The sequence below is a fragment of the Salvelinus namaycush genome, chromosome 13, assembly GCF_016432855.1.
Source record: "Salvelinus namaycush isolate Seneca chromosome 13, SaNama_1.0, whole genome shotgun sequence".
Taxonomy (NCBI): Eukaryota; Metazoa; Chordata; class Actinopteri; order Salmoniformes; family Salmonidae; genus Salvelinus; species Salvelinus namaycush.
The window spans coordinates 25,197,885-25,214,647 of NC_052319.1; the positions used below are offsets into that span (position 1 = coordinate 25,197,885).

The 16,763-nt window shown below is 41.9% G+C and overlaps 1 protein-coding gene across 1 annotated transcript in view; it reads right to left on the bottom strand.

Moving 5' to 3' along the window:
• Nucleotides 1-16,763, bottom strand: part of LOC120058050 (coiled-coil domain-containing protein 141-like) — a 53,853-nt gene that overhangs the window by 6,399 nt on the left and 30,691 nt on the right. The window contains exons 11-25 of the mRNA XM_039006531.1: nucleotides 15,088-15,252; nucleotides 14,681-14,857; nucleotides 14,140-14,319; nucleotides 13,825-13,950; nucleotides 13,317-13,505; nucleotides 10,628-10,789; nucleotides 10,258-10,407; nucleotides 6,236-6,376; nucleotides 5,893-6,090; nucleotides 5,488-5,671; nucleotides 5,140-5,252; nucleotides 4,563-4,744; nucleotides 3,927-4,272; nucleotides 1,456-2,390; nucleotides 476-714 (exon numbers count right to left, since the gene is read on the bottom strand). Of these exons, the coding sequence (XP_038862459.1) occupies nucleotides 476-714; nucleotides 1,456-2,390; nucleotides 3,927-4,272; nucleotides 4,563-4,744; nucleotides 5,140-5,252; nucleotides 5,488-5,671; nucleotides 5,893-6,090; nucleotides 6,236-6,376; nucleotides 10,258-10,407; nucleotides 10,628-10,789; nucleotides 13,317-13,505; nucleotides 13,825-13,950; nucleotides 14,140-14,319; nucleotides 14,681-14,857; nucleotides 15,088-15,252 (3,487 nt within the window). The remainder of the gene's footprint in view (nucleotides 1-475; nucleotides 715-1,455; nucleotides 2,391-3,926; nucleotides 4,273-4,562; nucleotides 4,745-5,139; nucleotides 5,253-5,487; nucleotides 5,672-5,892; nucleotides 6,091-6,235; nucleotides 6,377-10,257; nucleotides 10,408-10,627; nucleotides 10,790-13,316; nucleotides 13,506-13,824; nucleotides 13,951-14,139; nucleotides 14,320-14,680; nucleotides 14,858-15,087; nucleotides 15,253-16,763) is intronic.

Sequence of the window (16,763 nt, forward strand, 5' to 3'; positions counted from 1 at the left end):
AATTACTGTTTTTAGCATTTATTAATAAATATACCTTATTCTCTCATTAATTGTAGGACATTTGGTCATAGAGGCACAGAATCAAATGCGCTAACTTAGATAAAAAGCAGATAAAATATAAGTATAATATTAAGGATATTTTGACTGAAGTTGAGACATAATTTGGTTTTATGCACAAATTAAACAATTGTCTAAACTACAAATAAATTAAGCTCACATTCATACACACAGTTGGTGTTTTGGGTGTAGTATGTAAGTGGTTATTGTGATCAGGTTCAGAAGTGACACCTCAGGCAGCCTTACAGATTTCACAGTTAAAATTAGGGTTATCCAGTGTACTACTGTGCAACATCAACACTACTTTCCATTACAGTGAGAGTGGAAAAGGGTCTGGCAGTGAAAAGCTTGATATAATATTTAGTATTACTTCATAACAGCAATAAGTACAGGAGGTACAGGAGAAAACACAGAGTACCAAAACAAGTGTGCCAGTCCAGCTTGAGAAGAGCGTAGTCGGGTTCGGGACAGCTGTTGTTACGTGCTTTCACCTGAAGAGCGGCGCTAGAGGACAGGGTGCCGCTTGAGTTGACGGCCCGGCACGCATAGAGGCCTGCGTCGGTCTCAATGACCTTCTGTACGAACAATGCATGTTTGCTTTTTTTTTGTGACAGTTCTATGTGCTCATCATTGGTCAGTTTCTCTCCATTCTTGAACCTGAAGCAAGAAGTGAATTATAACACAAAACACAATCACAACACAAGAAGTGAATTATAACACAAAACACAATCACAACACAAGAAAGACACAAATCACATTCCCATTTATCAGAGGGTGAGCTGAAACACAATCAATCCAAGCAATTATATTATTCAATGTTCTACTAAAGTGACTAATGATCGAACTTGTGTTATATAAAAGTTATGTTATTAAAAAGTAATAAAAAAACAAACGTAAGATTAGTAAAAAAACTCACTGATTATTTGAGTAAAATGAAATGGAATAAATGTTATCCACCAAAAATGACTTGAGTTTCAGATGTAACTATTCATGCAGTATATAAATCGATCTTATCATTTCTCAATGTGTCCTCTCCGCTCCACCTGAACGATCCTTTTGGAATTGATTTATAGAATACTCCGAACACATTGGTGTACAGTTTGCTTGTAGAATAAGCAGTGGCCGTTTATGCTAATAACTTATCATGCTAATGAAGAATAAAAAATAATAAAAATATTTGATTAAAATTATGAAATTCTACTGTTTATCACTTGCACCAAATACTCTGTCTGTCTCCAAAATGGCACCCTATTACATATATAGTCCACTACTTTTGAACAGGGCACTTTATAGTAGCACACTTTATAGTGGATAGGATACCATTTCAAACGCAGCCACTACGCTACTATTAGATAAATATTGGTCTAGTACTACAACTAATGCCTATGAGCTACCCACCATGTTAAAGTAGGCTCTGGAAATCCAGTGACCTCCACTTCCAGGGTCACAGGCGACCCCTCCATAACTGTGGGACTAGACAGTAGTTTGGAGAAGTGAGGAGGGCCCTGGCCTGCTAGGGTGCTCCCCACGGACCGGCTGGTACCAGGCAGCCTGATCTCTTCTCTGATGGCTGTTGGATTGCACAGGTCTGGGTCTTGGCCCTGGTCTGTGGGTGTGACTGCTGTGGTGGTTAATGGGGAGGGTGTAGCATGCGTGTTAAGAGAACGAGTGGTGGCAGCAGCAGGGAACGCAGAGGGCGCGGCAGCTCCTCGGACCATCACGCTGCTTGGGTCATGCACACACTCCTGCGTCTCTGTGACAGAGCTCTCATGCACGGAATACATGGTCTGGTGGCAATCGTTTAGGCCTAGGTGGCCGACTGGTGGGAGATTAGGGAGGTTGGGCTTTGGGAGGTTGGGGATTCCCTTGCTTTTCAGAATACTGGAGAGTGTGTTTGAGACCAGGATCGGTGCTGGGACAGTCAGGGTGCTGTGGACGAAAGAAGAGGACTCCTCTCTGAACTTGGTGTTGAGGCCGACTGTAGGAGAGTGGCAGCTTTCAGTCTGCTCTCTGATCCTCTGTTGGCTCTGGCTGTTGTTGTTTTCATTATTACGTGTGGAGCGTAACTGGTGGCTGTACTGGTTGATGTGAATGGTGTGGGACTGGGAGCTGAGACAGAAACTATCCAGGTCCAGGTCATTCTCTGATAGGACGATGTTGGACTCCGGGGTCTCGGAGAGCGGGGGCAGAGAGATGTCGTCGGGGGAAGTGCACTCATATTCGTCATTGGACAGGGACTCTTCTGTCATGAGGTTATGCCGCTGAAGGTTTCCCTCTGTCAGACCACCTGCGGGCAGCAGCAGAGGTGATGCATCTTGGGAGAAAGGCTCGCCCTGCAAGGATTGGAAAAAATAAACAAATACACAATAATAGCATGTATTGTCTTCACTATATATTTTACCTCTGGGTGATGTCATTCGGAAACATAATGTTAACTTTCACTGATATGCGGACGATACACAGCTGTACATTTCGATGAAACATGGTGAAGCCCCAAAATTGCCCTCCCTGGAAGCCTGTGTTTCAAACATAAGGAAGTGGATGGCGGCAAATGCTTTACTTTTAAACTGGGGCAAAACAGAGATGCTAGTTCTAGGTCCCAAGAAACAAAGAGATATTCTGTTAACAGTTAAGTTTGATGGTTGTACAGTCGCCCCAAATAAAACTGTAATGGACCTTGGCGTGACTCTGGACCCTGATCTTTCTTTTGACAAACCTATCAAGACAGCTTTTTTCCATCTACGTAACATTGCAAAAATCAGAAACCTTCTGTCCAAAAATGATGCAGAAAAATGTATCCATGCTTTTATCACTTCTAGATTAGACTACTGCAATGCTCTACATTCCGGCTACCCGGATAAAGCGACGAACCACCTTTGCTGTCTCTGCCTGGCCGGTTCCCCTCTCTCCACTGGGATTCTCTGCCTCTAACCCTATTACGGGGGTTGAGTTACTGTCTTACTGGTGCTCTTCCATGCCGTCCCTAGGAGGGTTTCGTCACTTGAGTGGGTTGAGTCACTGACATGATCTTCCTGTCCGGGTTGGCGCCCCGGGTCAGTCTGTTATATCTGGAGTATTTATCCTGCCTTATCCAATGTCCTGTGTGAATTTAAGTATGCTCCCTCTAATTCTCTCTCTCTCTCTTTCTCTCTCTTTCTCTCTCTTTCTCTTCTCTCAGAGGACCTGAGCCCTAGGACCATGCCTCAGGACTACCTGGCCTGATGACTCCTTGCTGTCCCCAGTCCACCTGGTCGTGCTGCTGCTCCAGTTTCAACTGTTCTGCCTGTGTCTATGGAACCCTGACCTGTTCACAAACCTGATGTGCTACCTTGTCCCGGACCTGCTGTTTTCAACTCTCTCTCTCTCGCTACAGCACCTGCTGTCTTTAACTCTGAATGATCGGCTATGAAAAGCCAACTGACATTTACTCCTGAGGTGATGACCTGTTACACCCTCTACAACTACTGTGATTATTATTATTTGACCCTGCTGGTCATCTATGAACGTTTGAACATCTTGGCCATGTACTTTTATAATCTCCATCCGGCACAGCCAGAAGAGGACTGGCCACCCATCAGAGCCTGGTTCCTCTCTAGGTTACTTCCTTGGTTCCTTCCTTTCTAGGGAGATTATCCTAGCCACCGTGCTTCTACATCTGCATTGCTTGCTGTTTGGGGTTTTAGGCTGGGTTTCTGTATAGCACTTTGTGACATCTGCTGATGTAAAAAGGGCTTTTTAATACATTTGATTGATTGAAATTTGATGTATAGTCACATGCACATCCCTTATTCATGGGATTTTGGGCCAGAAAAAAAGTATGATAATAAGTTATGATAATTGGAAAGCCAATAGTCTTACTGAGGACTTACTGTAAGAAGACCAATCTGATCAGTATTAGAAGTATGAAACCCAGGGAAGTTCCTCTGAGCAGGGCCCTGCCTCTCCTTCTTCTGGAACTCTCTCTGTATATCAGAGAAGCTGGGAGCCGAAGCGAAGACTGGGGGAGGAGGAACAGTAGGAGAGGTGACCAGAGACTTGATCCCTGCCTGTTGGAGCACATGGACTTTCCTGTCCCTCTCCAGCGGTGAACAGGACAGGTTGAAGGTGTGTGTGCAGCAGAAAGAGGTGCTCAGCTGCTCTTTACTCTCCTGCGTTGACCTGCTGGTGATAGTCTCCACTCTGCTCATCTCTGAGTACGCCTTCTGTGTGTGATACCTATAATAATAATTATAATAATACATGGGTTTTACATAGCCCTTTTCATCAAATCAAAGTCTCTTTACAATAGTAAAAAAATATATATAATAAAATATCAACAAAACAGAAAAAGGGGAGTAAGGGGAGAGGAATGTGTGTGTGATCGCAAAGTTACTCGACAAGCACTTTTAGGCTTTTTTCTGCTCATACTCTTGTTTTTTTACTGTTACAAACTGTCTTTCTATTTGTGCAAATAAACTAAACTAAACTACGTGTGGATAGTGGCGGAGATGCACAGTTGAAGGTACCTGCTCTCTGATAACACTTTGTTGTGATGTTCTGGGTGGTGTTTGTCTGGAAGGTCCTGGCTCCTTGTTTTGCGGACATGAGGTTTCTTGCTTCTTGTATTTTCTAATGTTTTGATGGGTACCTCTTTCCCGTTCCCTCCCATGGTTAGTTCAGGAGTGTGTCCACTTTCTTTCAGCTCAGACTGAATAAATGCAGGGAACCCACATTTCATTTAACATACTATGAGTAAACAATTGTGATACTGAAACTATTGTTTGTTTGTTTTTTACAGTTTACAGATGGTGTCAGAAGTGGGATTCAAACCCACTGAAGCTGACAAAGTAGTGTCCTGTTTCCATCTCAATAAACTTACCACATCAAGAGACTCCTGGGGGTACATCTCAGCTTTCTCTGTTTCTTGGTTTGATTTTTGTTCTTGTTTGTTTTCCTCTTGTATGACATTATGCATTTTTTTTATTTCAGGCTCCTCCTTCAAAGCCTCATTCTGAAATCAGGGGAAAATCACATATTTTTAGGTCCTTTTCTATTAAAATTACTGAAGAAAATTACTAGGCCCCCCCAACAAATTCATTGTACCTGTAGTTTAGCCTCCAAATCCATTAATCCATTACAAAGTTCCTTTATTGATTCCACTATCTCATTGTGTTTGGTGAGAGTTTTCTCCATATACTTCTTTCCCTCCTCAGCACCTGTACATTAAAGACAGTTCATACAGTCCTCAATGCCAGTGTCATGGGCGTAACGTCCACTAAGGACAGGGGGACATATCCCCCCCTACATTTTGAAACAACATTTTTGTTCAGCTATATGTACAGTAAGCTACGTAAGCATCCATTTCGTTACCCCCCAAAAAGATGACCCAGACCCGAAAAATTATTTCTAAAATCAAGATGGTGGTTTGCTGTGTGTGATCTGGCCCCTTACCATGCAGACGGACAGCCAGTTCTGTGATTTGGCTGATCCTCTCCTCTTGAAGGGGCACAGTGGGCCAAACAAACTTCTCAAACTGCTTGTATAGAATAGACACTGCTTCCCTGGTCTTACACTGGGAAGAGTACTTCCCTACTCTCACAATTGTAGCACTTGCTTCATCACACCAGAACTGATACTGAAATTCAAAAGCAGAAGAATTGTGAGACATTTGCGCCAGAGATAAGGGGAGAAAATGCGTGTTGATCCACTTCATTCAGAAAAATCATAACAATCATAACACAAAATATACTATATCCAATCCCTAAAATTTGAGGATTTTTGACAAGATGTTAATTTCCATAATTGACAAGTATAGGGTCAATGATGTATCTTCTTAAGTGTTGTCCAACCATGCACCTCCTCCATAGCTTGCTGCAGTTTCACGCTCATGTCCAGGTTTCCTCTGTACTCCTCCACAGTCTTGTCAAAGTCCCCCAGCTGTCTCTGTAACTCATTGACAGCATCCTCTATCTCTCTGGGGCTACTGCCTTTCAGATGCTTCTCTGTGCTGGATGTCACTTTCACTGTGAAAGCCTGCATTCTCTTCTTCAATACCTGGTTGAAGAGAGAAAGAAATTAATAAAGAATGAACATAGAAAGAGGCAAAATAAATATGCATTGAAACCTTTGAACACCAGGGAAAGAGGGAAATGTGTTATTTTTTTAACTGGATTGTCATAGCAAACAGGATGTGTCTCACCTGTAACTTTTCATTATACATCTCTATCTGCTGGATTTGGTTTTTAACTGCTTTCAGGTTCCTTGACTTGTCGTTTCTCTTCATATAATTGAACTTCAAGTTGTTGAATTTCTTCTTAAGATCCTTGAATGACTCTCTCAGCTGAAATGTAAAAAATATATATATTAATAACAAAGGCTTTCAATCAGAATACAAAACATTTAAATCAGTTAAGACCTAAAATCCTATACCATCATCCTGTGTTTCTTATCTGTGTTGGCAGCTAAATCAATTGTAATTCACTCCCCTTGATACAGTTACAGAACATTGAACATGTACCATCTAACAGCACCACCAGAGAGATGGTTTGAGAGGAGGGGGGCTGGGTATCCTATCCCAGGAAAACAGAACAGTGCATCAGAGCAGGGTTGGATTCAGATTCAGTCACTGGGGGGATTATTTTGGTGAGCTTAATGGCTAAGTCTGGGGACGTGATTTATACTGCAGGGCCATTTCTGTCCTGGTCGACAGGCTTCTGCAATGGTAGAATGGGCAGCTCATGTGTCAGACCAGGACAGCTGCAGCCTCACCAACCTCCCCCTGCCCTCCACAACCCATTTTGGGAGCCTCATATAACTCTAACTATCTTACTGGCTTTTTCCCAACCTGGAATGGGTTTGGGTACATGGGGAGTTTTACCGCCCAGAGAGAGAGAGGGGGTAGGGGAGGAAGGGAGAGACAGAGAGAGAAAGAGATAGAGAGAAAGAGAGAGAGAGAGAGGGTTTGAGGAGTCAAATCACAGCAGGGGGAAGCAAAAGGCCAAAAACACAGCATGAGTTTCAAGGAAACCTTAAGGAAAGGCTGTTTGTTGTCCAACAGGACTGTACTATCTCACCTTTATTTAACCTTTATTTAACTAGGCAAGTCAGTTAAGAACAAATTCTTATTTCCAATGACGGCCTACCCTGGCCAAACCCTAACCTGACAACGCTGGGCCAATCACGGCCGGTTGTGATACAGCCTGGAATCAAACCAGGCTCTGTAGTGATGCCTCTAGCTCTGAGATGCAGTCCCTTAGACCGCTGCGCCACTCGGGAGCCCCAAGTAGCTGGAGTTGGGCTTGCCAAAGCAGTTACTGTATAGCTACTGAGCCAGCTGCTGCTGAGAACTACATGACTGACTTCTGACTCAGTGATAACTTAAAAGAACAAGAGTAAATAACCTTTAGGGAACTATAAAAATAGATACAGAAGAAGATTTGTATTGGTTTGCTAAAGACATTAAGACCACACAATTGTGTTATTTTGAGATTACTACAATTATCCGAGTTCAAAACATTTAAAAAAAGAACTGTCTCATTTATGTTGGGTTTTCTTCTCATTCAAAATAGTCAGTCATTCAAATCAAATCACATTTTATTAGTCACATGCACCGAATACAACAGCTGTAGACCTTACAGGGAAATGCTTACTTACAAGCCCCTAACCAACAATGCAGTTTAAAAAAAATACGGATAAGAATAAGAAATAAAAGTAACAAGTAATTAAAGAGGATCAGTAAAATAACAATAGCGAGACTATATACAGGGGGGTACCGGTACAGAGCCAATGTGCGGGGGCACCGGTTAGTTGAGGAAATATGCACATGTAGGTAGAGATATTAAAGTGATTATGCATAGATGACAACAACAGAGAGTAGCAGCGGTGATTACTTTCAAAGTATTGTTTAAAGTATTTTAAAATAGAAGAGATTGCTGTAGTTCAGAGAAGCAGAATGGTCTGAGTCTTGATGGCAGTAGGCTTGGGCTAGCTACTGTAGAATAAGGATCTGAGAGCACGGTCTGATTTAAATGGTCTCATCCCAGCTGATGAGCAGCAGCAACTGCCCCTGCTGCTAAAATGCCATCATGTTTACTCATACATACTTATGAAAGGGTGTTGGCTAGATAACCATGGCTGCCGTTCACTGACACCAACAGCCACATGGTCTGTCTTTTTTCATGGTGACACTATGACACAGCAAAGAGAGAAAAAAGTCCTTCTCTCAATTTCTAATCACAAATATTACTACTTAATACTTAACACATAATGGCTTAATATTTACTTAAGTCATTATTAATATTAAATGCTTAGCTAGTCGTTACTATTAAGATTTTATTGATTATATAATCTACTTAAAATGTAATTCAATTGAAAGTCATATTTTTTCGGAATGTATCTTCTCGTTGTTTATTCATGCAGATATACATTATTGTATATTGGTCTGTAAAATTACATAAAACAGGATTGGGGATAATTACATTTCAATTCATTAAGTAAACTGAAAATTCCAATGATATTTAATAAGGACAATTGAAATTGGAATTTCAGTTTACTGTACTTCCTGAATTGACAAAATTTAAATGGAATTGACACCACCCCTGAAATAAGAGTGCACACGTGCATCACTGTTTGGTGAATGTCTAGATATGTCTACTGTAGGTATGCTCAGCCAACTGTATGGTGTCCCTTGCTAAAAAGAAGTATGTCAACCTGTATCAGCTAGTTGGCAGTGTATGAAATACTGTCACATGCAATCCAAGTAATGGTCCAAGCCAGGTGATACTGTATATTCAAGACATATTTAGGGGAGCTCTCATCTCTCAGAAGGCAACAGTGCCCTGCTGGCCAGATATAATCACAACTTAATGGAACCTAATCATAAAGGGACAAATCTACACTTTATAATTTACATCAGGGGTGTATTCATTAGTCGGATTCTGTTGCAAAACGTTTTGCAACGGAAACCGTTTACTCCAAATAGAAAGCGTTTTGCAACGAAAACAAGTTTCGTTCTGTTTGCTTGGTTTGCTTACATTTGGTAGCAAGAGTAAACGATTCCTGTTTCAAATGGAAACATTTTGCAACGGAATCCAGCTAATAAATGCATCCCAGTTAACATTATATATTTTTAACCTTTATTACTAGGCAAGTCAGTTAAGAACAAATTCTTATTGACAATGACGGCCTACCCCGGCCAAACCAAGACAAAGTTGGGCCAACTGCGCACCTCCCAATCACAGCTGGATGTGATACAGCCTGGATTTGAACCAGCAACTATAGTGATACCTCTTGTACTGAGATGCAGTGCCTTAGACAGCTGCGCCACTCAGGAGCTGACATCAGGTAGGATTCCCCACAAAGACCTCACTTCTCAAGTATTGGTATCTCAAGTATGTGTATTAAGAGCAGAGATATTTATGGTATGTACAACCCAGCAGTGCAAGATAGAAACCCTACAGAAAACACAAATAGAAACAACAGTTTCATTTCCGAACCATCTTAAATACAGTTATATATTGATAAAAGCATGTTTTATGAAAGTTTCAAATTACCATAGAGGCCAAACAAATCATGTCTCGGGCATAAAGGGTGTGTTTGAGTAAAAATTGAGTAGCATGAATAGATTTGGAACAGAACTCTAATAAATCTAGATTTGTGTGTGAACTTTAGACTAGTACCAACCATACCTCTAGGCCTGCATATGGCACGCAGATAATAATTCTTACGTCCAGGTAATCTCTAATTAGTAAGGGAGACCTCCTGGTCCCTTGTCTGACTGAGGGCCCTGGTATTGAGGACTCTTTTATTTGGGTTACCCTTCCACAGCTGATACGAGAGGAATCTGCCCTCCTGACTGGAGTGACATGAGACAAATGGCAGAGAGGGAGGGAGGGGGAAAATGTAACGTTGAATAGAGGCCCTCTAGAGACAAAGATCACAGACCCAGAGCTAAATTTAGACCCGGGACAGCTGTGCTATGCTATGCTGCTAGGTCAGACAATAAAAAGCCCCAGCAACTACAAAAGCCTAAAGCCCCAACACAAATGAATAGTTGAGCTCTTGATCTGGGGCCTGGGTTATATAAATTGGGATGAATAACCAAGACTAACAGTCCTATTGAGATAAAGCCAAAGGGTTGTTTCACCGTCCGACCACAATGATCTCCTCCTTGAAGCAGTGTGTGTGTGTGTGTGTACGCGTGTGCTTGAGAGAGGGTTTCACCTCAGTGATCTCCTCCTTGAAGACACAGTAGCGCAGGTTGCTGGTGAGGCTCTCTTCACACCTGTTGGACTCAGCGCTCCAGTTCACACAACCTCTCTCCAGTCTCTCCAGACGCTCCTGCAGACGCTGCACTGTAAACCCTGAGGCATGCTGGCACGGAAGGGGAGAGAAGTTCTGTATCATTAGATAATGACCATGTAATGTAACTAGATCGTCAAAAGCATACTAATATTTGTAAAGTTTTAAAAAATAAGTAAAGTAATACAGCACTTGGAGCAAGGGGAGTGCAAACACAATGAAAAAAAACTCTCAGGGTCAAGACGAACAAACAAACAGTGGTGAATGATGAGGTGTTGCCTTCCAGTCTCACCGACTGCTGGACAGTGTTGCTGATGTCTCCTCCCAGAGAGATAGCCAGCTTGTACAGGTGTCTGATGTGGCTCTGTCTGTCCTGGTGTTGGATCAGCTGGATCTTAGCCTGGCTCGTCTCGCTGAACCCTGTCACAGGCTCCGACGTTAACAGCTTATCCAGCTGGGGACACAACAATTAACCAATTAGGAGGCTGTTTATTGAACGGTTATCCAATTAGGTGGCTGTTTATTTGTTGCTATGATCAGTATCTATGTGAATGTTTGATGATGTTTGCATATCACCAGGTGGTCAAGATTCGATTTCGAATAACCAAGTATTGCAGCCTTATATTCAATTAGTGTTCTATTAGTGTGTTCTGCGGTATCTTGTCTAGGAAACCCCCTGAGCTCATAGAATGCTGATTTATTCTCTTGGATTCTATCTAGACTCATCTTGTGTAATGATGCCGTTATTCATTAAATAGGTATTTAACTTAATTTCTCCTATCAAATAGATTTTTCACGTGCCGAATACAACAGGTGTAGACTTAACCGTGAAATGAATGCTTGCTTATTAGCCCTTCCCAAAAATAGTAACACAAGAGGAATAAAATACACAAGAATGGAGCTATATTCAGGGAGATACAGTATGTGCAGAGGTACAAGGTATTTGAGGTAGATATGTGCATGAAAGGTAAAGTGACCAGGCATCACGGTAGATAACAATATGAGTAAAATAAAGAACAGAGTAGCAGCAGCATATGAGTGTGTTGTGTCTGTATGCGTGTGTGTGTATTTGTGTTTGTGTTGTCGGTATGCATGTGTGTGCAATGTGCTAATGTAGTGTATGTGAATGCGTATGGGTTTTGTGTGAGAGTGTCAGTGTAATGTGTGTGTGAGTATGTATATAGTGTGTATACAGTATATATTCTTGTGAGTGTGCATAAAGTCAGTGCAAGACAGTTAGTCAGTGCGGATAGTCTGGATAAACATTCATTAACTACTTATGGCTTGGGGGTAGAAGCTGTCTCGGAGCGTGTTGGTCTGAGAGCTGATGCCCCGGTACTGTTTGCCGGACAGTAGCTGAGTGAATAGTTTTGGGTGACTGGAGTCTTTGGCAATTTTTTGGGCATTCCTCTGACACCACCTGATATAGAGGTCCTGGATCGGCCCCAGTGATGTACTGGGCTGTCCGCACCACCCTCTGTAGCACTTTACTGTCGAGCATGGTGCATTTGCCATACCAAGTGGTGATACAGCCAGTCAAGATGCTCTCGATGGTGCAGCTATAAAACTTTTTGAGGATCCGAAGGCCCATGCCAAATCTTTTCAGCCTTCTGAGGGGGAAGAGGCGCTGTTGTGCCGACCTGCTCCACTACAGCCCTGTCGATGTGATGGGGGCGTACTCACCCCTCTTTCTCCTGTAGTCCACGATCAGCTCTTTGGTCTTACAGATGTTGGGGGAGAAGTTGTTGTCATGGCACCACACTCCCAAGTCTCTGACCTCCTCCCTGTAGGCTTTGACATCGCCATCGGTTGTGTCGGTTGTGTCGCCACCGTTGTGTCGTTAGCAAACCTGATAATGGTCTTGGAGTCATGGGTGGACACAGTTGTGGGTGAACAAGGAGTACAAGAGGGGACTAAGCACACACCCTTGAGCATCCCCCATGTTGAGGGTCAGCATGGCGGAGGTGTTGTTTCCTACCCTCACCACCTGGGGCCGTTCTGTCAGGAAGTCCAGGATCCAGTTACAGAGGGAGATGTTCACTCCCAGGGTCCCCAGCTTGGTAATGAGAATGGAAGGGACTATGGTGTTAAATGCTGAGGAGTGGTCTATGAACAGCACTCTCACATAGTTATTTCCCCTCTTGTCCAGGTGGGAGAGGCCATCTGTGGATCTTTTGGGTGGTCTGCAGATTGGAGTGGGTCCAGGGTGTCTGGGATGATAGTGTTGATGTGTGTCATGAACAGCCTTTGAATAATTACAGATGTGAATGCCACATGGCGATAGTCATTTAGGGAGGAACAGGGACGATAGTGGTCAAATTGAAACATGTTGGGATTACAGACTGGGACAAGAAGAGATTGAACATTTCCGTGAAGACACTTGAAAGCTGGTCTGCATATGCTTTGAGAACACGCCTTCACATTCATATGAGTCAATGTATCAACCATAAAGCTATCGTTAGTATTTGACTGACAGGCGTAGTGTAGTGTGGATGGAGCATGCAAAGTATCAATCTCTTATGGTACATTTTAGGCTGAAAAGGTCTGCGAGGTACTGTATCTCCAGCGCATCTCTAAATTAATATCCTGTGTTCTTCGGTTTATACAGCAAAGCTAGATAGGTAACTAACTCTCTGATAGTTACAGTATTTATGTGACATTTAAAGCTGAAAAGGCCTATGAAGGGCAGAGAGCTTTGATCTACACTGATCCCATGTGTTCTCTCAAACACACAGCAAAGATAGTTTCCCTGCCAGACCCAGACACAATGGCTCTGAAGAGACTACAGCAAAGATAACATCCTCCCTGATATTTACAGTATGTAGACTATGGGAGCGCCCCAAATTTCACCCTAATCCCTATATTGTGCACTACTTTATATAGTGCACTCTATGGGCCCTGGTTAAAAGTAGTGCACTATTCGGTAGGGAATAGGGTGCCATTTGGGACGCATCCCGCACCCTTAGACTATGTGTTGTTACCTCTTCATAAAGCTGGTGGAACTTCACAGCCATCTTGAGGACAGACTCGTACTCTTTGATGTTATCTTTCACTCTCTGATGAAGGTGAAGCATCTCTGTGACCTTCTCACTCTTCTCTTTGATAGGAATTCCTTTCAATGCCAACAGTTCTGATGTCTTCACCATGTATTCTACCTCCGCATTCAGTTGCTACAGGGGACATACATTACATAGAGGAAAATTATGCATATTCACTTATAGGATATCACATAATGGACCAGATCAAAGGGAGAAGGGAGATGACACAAATGTAAAAAGATTCAGGCATGGTGTCAAGCTACTTAGAGCCACAGTATAGATACTGTACTATCAAACAGTGTATACTGACTGTGTGTTCTGACTTACACTTAAACAGACTATATAATTCTATTGGTACTCATAAAACCATGGTGTTCTGTAAAAAATATATACATAATAATGTTGTGATTTATTCTACCTATATGACAGGTCAATGGGCTATAGTTCTTACCAGGAAGTGGGGCTTATCTAGGCTAAAGTTCTCCAGTAGCTTTGACACAGTCTGAAGGTCACTTCCCAGATCTACTTTAGAAGTCGGGACAAGAACCTCCTCCACACTCTTCAGGTCATGAACAGTCTGTAAAAAACACATTTTAAAAAACGGAATAATAAAAAAACGGAATTTAAAAAAAACATATTTTCTGACATTGTATTCAGGGGGGTCTTACTAATTCATGATATTGCACTTGATGATACATTAAGAATACATTGGTTGGGATTCAGGAATTTGTAATGGATATACATTATATACTTCTTTTTACTGTACCTTTTTCAATTGTTCTTTGTATTTCTTCCACTGTTTCTTGATGGACTTCACCTGATTGACGTGGAGCTGCCAGGAGGTCCAGAGGTCCGACAGGTCCATCTTCTTCTTGTTCAGCTCCTCCATGGTCTTTTCCACCACACTGATGGCTACCCTCACATTCAGGTTCAGGTCCTCACTCACCTGACGATGCCAGCATAAAGAATCGATTGCTATCAGGTACTGTGTCTTGTCTGTATCCTACAGCCCTCACATACGAAGCACCACTGGATGTTGGTTTAACCATTCTCCCTCTTGTTTGAATTACAGTAATAAATGGTTCTAAGGTTTTTCTATATGCGTGCAGACAGTGGCCTGTTAAGTACAATTTATTCCAAAGATAATTATACAGCAACAATAAATGGGTTTTCCAACTTCTACTAGATAAGTATAATCAATTATTCTAAAACTGGCAAATGTCAGGCTGCCAAAACTGTTGCATGAATAATAGCATTTGAAGAAGCTGAGTCCTAACAATTTCTCTAACCATGTAATAATGTCTAACCATGTTAGATGAATTGATGTAGTTGTTTCCCAGGTCCTGCATGGCAAGGAAGCGTTCCAACATGGACTGCCACTTAGCATCAGCGATCTCCTTCGACGGGACACCACTCTCCTTGTTCTCCTCCTCCTCTGGCTTCCAGTTATAGCTCTCATGTAGACTCTGCATCTGCTCCTCCACCTGAAACAGCATAGGAATTACAACTCTATTCAGTACAATGTAACTGTTCTTCTGTTATTCACATTTCACTTCAAATACATACAGAACAAGGATGTCCAGTCAGTCAAGAGACCACTGTGTCACCTACCACTGTAAAACACTAACATACACAGAACAAAAAACAGAATTACATTTCAACAAAATATAATGGAAGACAAAATAACCTCCTCAGCAATTCGCAAGAAGCCCACGTATGGTCGGATATTGTCGATGCGGGATGTGATGTTTCTGGTGACTGTCTTCAGCTCCTCCTCTAGCAGTGATGCTTTGTTGGAGAACTCAGTGGCTTCAGGACACTCCAGTGTTTTCAGTTCCGTTATCTGTTCTGCCATGGCCTCTGCCTCACTGCCTGTTTCCTGACAACCAAATGACCAGGATTGAGAAGCTCTATAGTATCAGACACATATACAGTACCAGTCAAAAGTTTGGACACACCTACTCATTCAATGGTTTTTCTTTATCTTCTTTGATATAGGGGGCAGCATTTTCACTTTTGGATGAATTGCATGCCCATAGTGAACTGCCTCCTACTCTGTCCCAGATGCTAATATATGCATATTATTATTACTATTGGATAGAAAACACTCTGAAGTTTCTAAAACTGTTTGAATGATGTCTGTGAGTATAACAGAACTCATATGGCAGGCAAAAACCTGAGAAGAAATCCAAACAGGAAGTGAGAATTCTGAGACTGGTCGATGTTAAAGTCATCGCCTATTCAATATATGGATCTGTTTGCACTTCCTACGCCTTCCACTAGATGTCAACAGTCTGTAGAACGCTGAATGAAGCCTCTAGTGTGATGTGGGGCCGGATGGGAGGTGTTTCAGTCATTGGTCTGGCAGATTGCCAGTTCTTGGTCACTCGCTTTCCTCATGATAGCGCCTTGCGTTCCATAACTTCTACAGACATGAAGGAATGCCCCGGTTGGAACGTTATTGGATATATATGATAACAACATCCTGAAGATTGATTCTCTACTAAGTTTGACCAGTTTACTCGACTTGTAATATAACTTTTTGAAGTTTTCGTCCGACGTTTGTCTGCATCTGCGTGAGCGTTTGGACATGTGTACTACACATGCTAGCAAAAGTAGCTAATTGGACATAAGTAATGGACATTATCGAACAAAACAACGATTTATTGTGGAACTAGGATTCCTGGCAGTGCATTCTGATGAACATAATCAAAGGTAAGGGAATATTTACGATGTAATTTCGTATTTCTGTTGACTCCAACATGGCGGAGAAAGGTTAAATCTGAGCGCCGTCTCAGATTATTGCATGGTGTGCTTTTTACGTTAAAAAAAATTAAAATCTGACACAGCGGTTGCATTAAGAACAAGTGTATCTTTAATTCTGTGTAAAACATGTATCTTTCATCAAAGTTTATGATGAGTATTTCTGTTATTTGACGTGGATCTCTGCAATTACTCCGGATATTTTGGAGGCATTTCTGAACATGGCGCCAATGTAAACCGAGATTTGTGGATATAAATATAAACATTATCGAACAAAACATAAATGTATTGTGTAACATGATGTCCTATGAGTGTCATCTGATGAAGATCATCAAAGGTTAGTGATTAATTTTATCTCTATTTCTGCTTTTTGTGACTACTATCTTTTGCTGGGAAAATGGCTGTGTTTTTCTGTGGCTATGTACTGAGCTAACATAATTGTTTGGTGTGCTTTCCCCGTAAATCCTTTTTGAAATCAGACATGTTGGCTGGATTCACAACATGTGTAGCTTTAATTTGGTGTCTTTCATGTGTGATTTCATGAAAGATTGATTTTTATAGTAATATATTTATTTAGAATTCAAGGCACACTTAACCATCATGTCTACCACAGCATTCTGCAGCGAT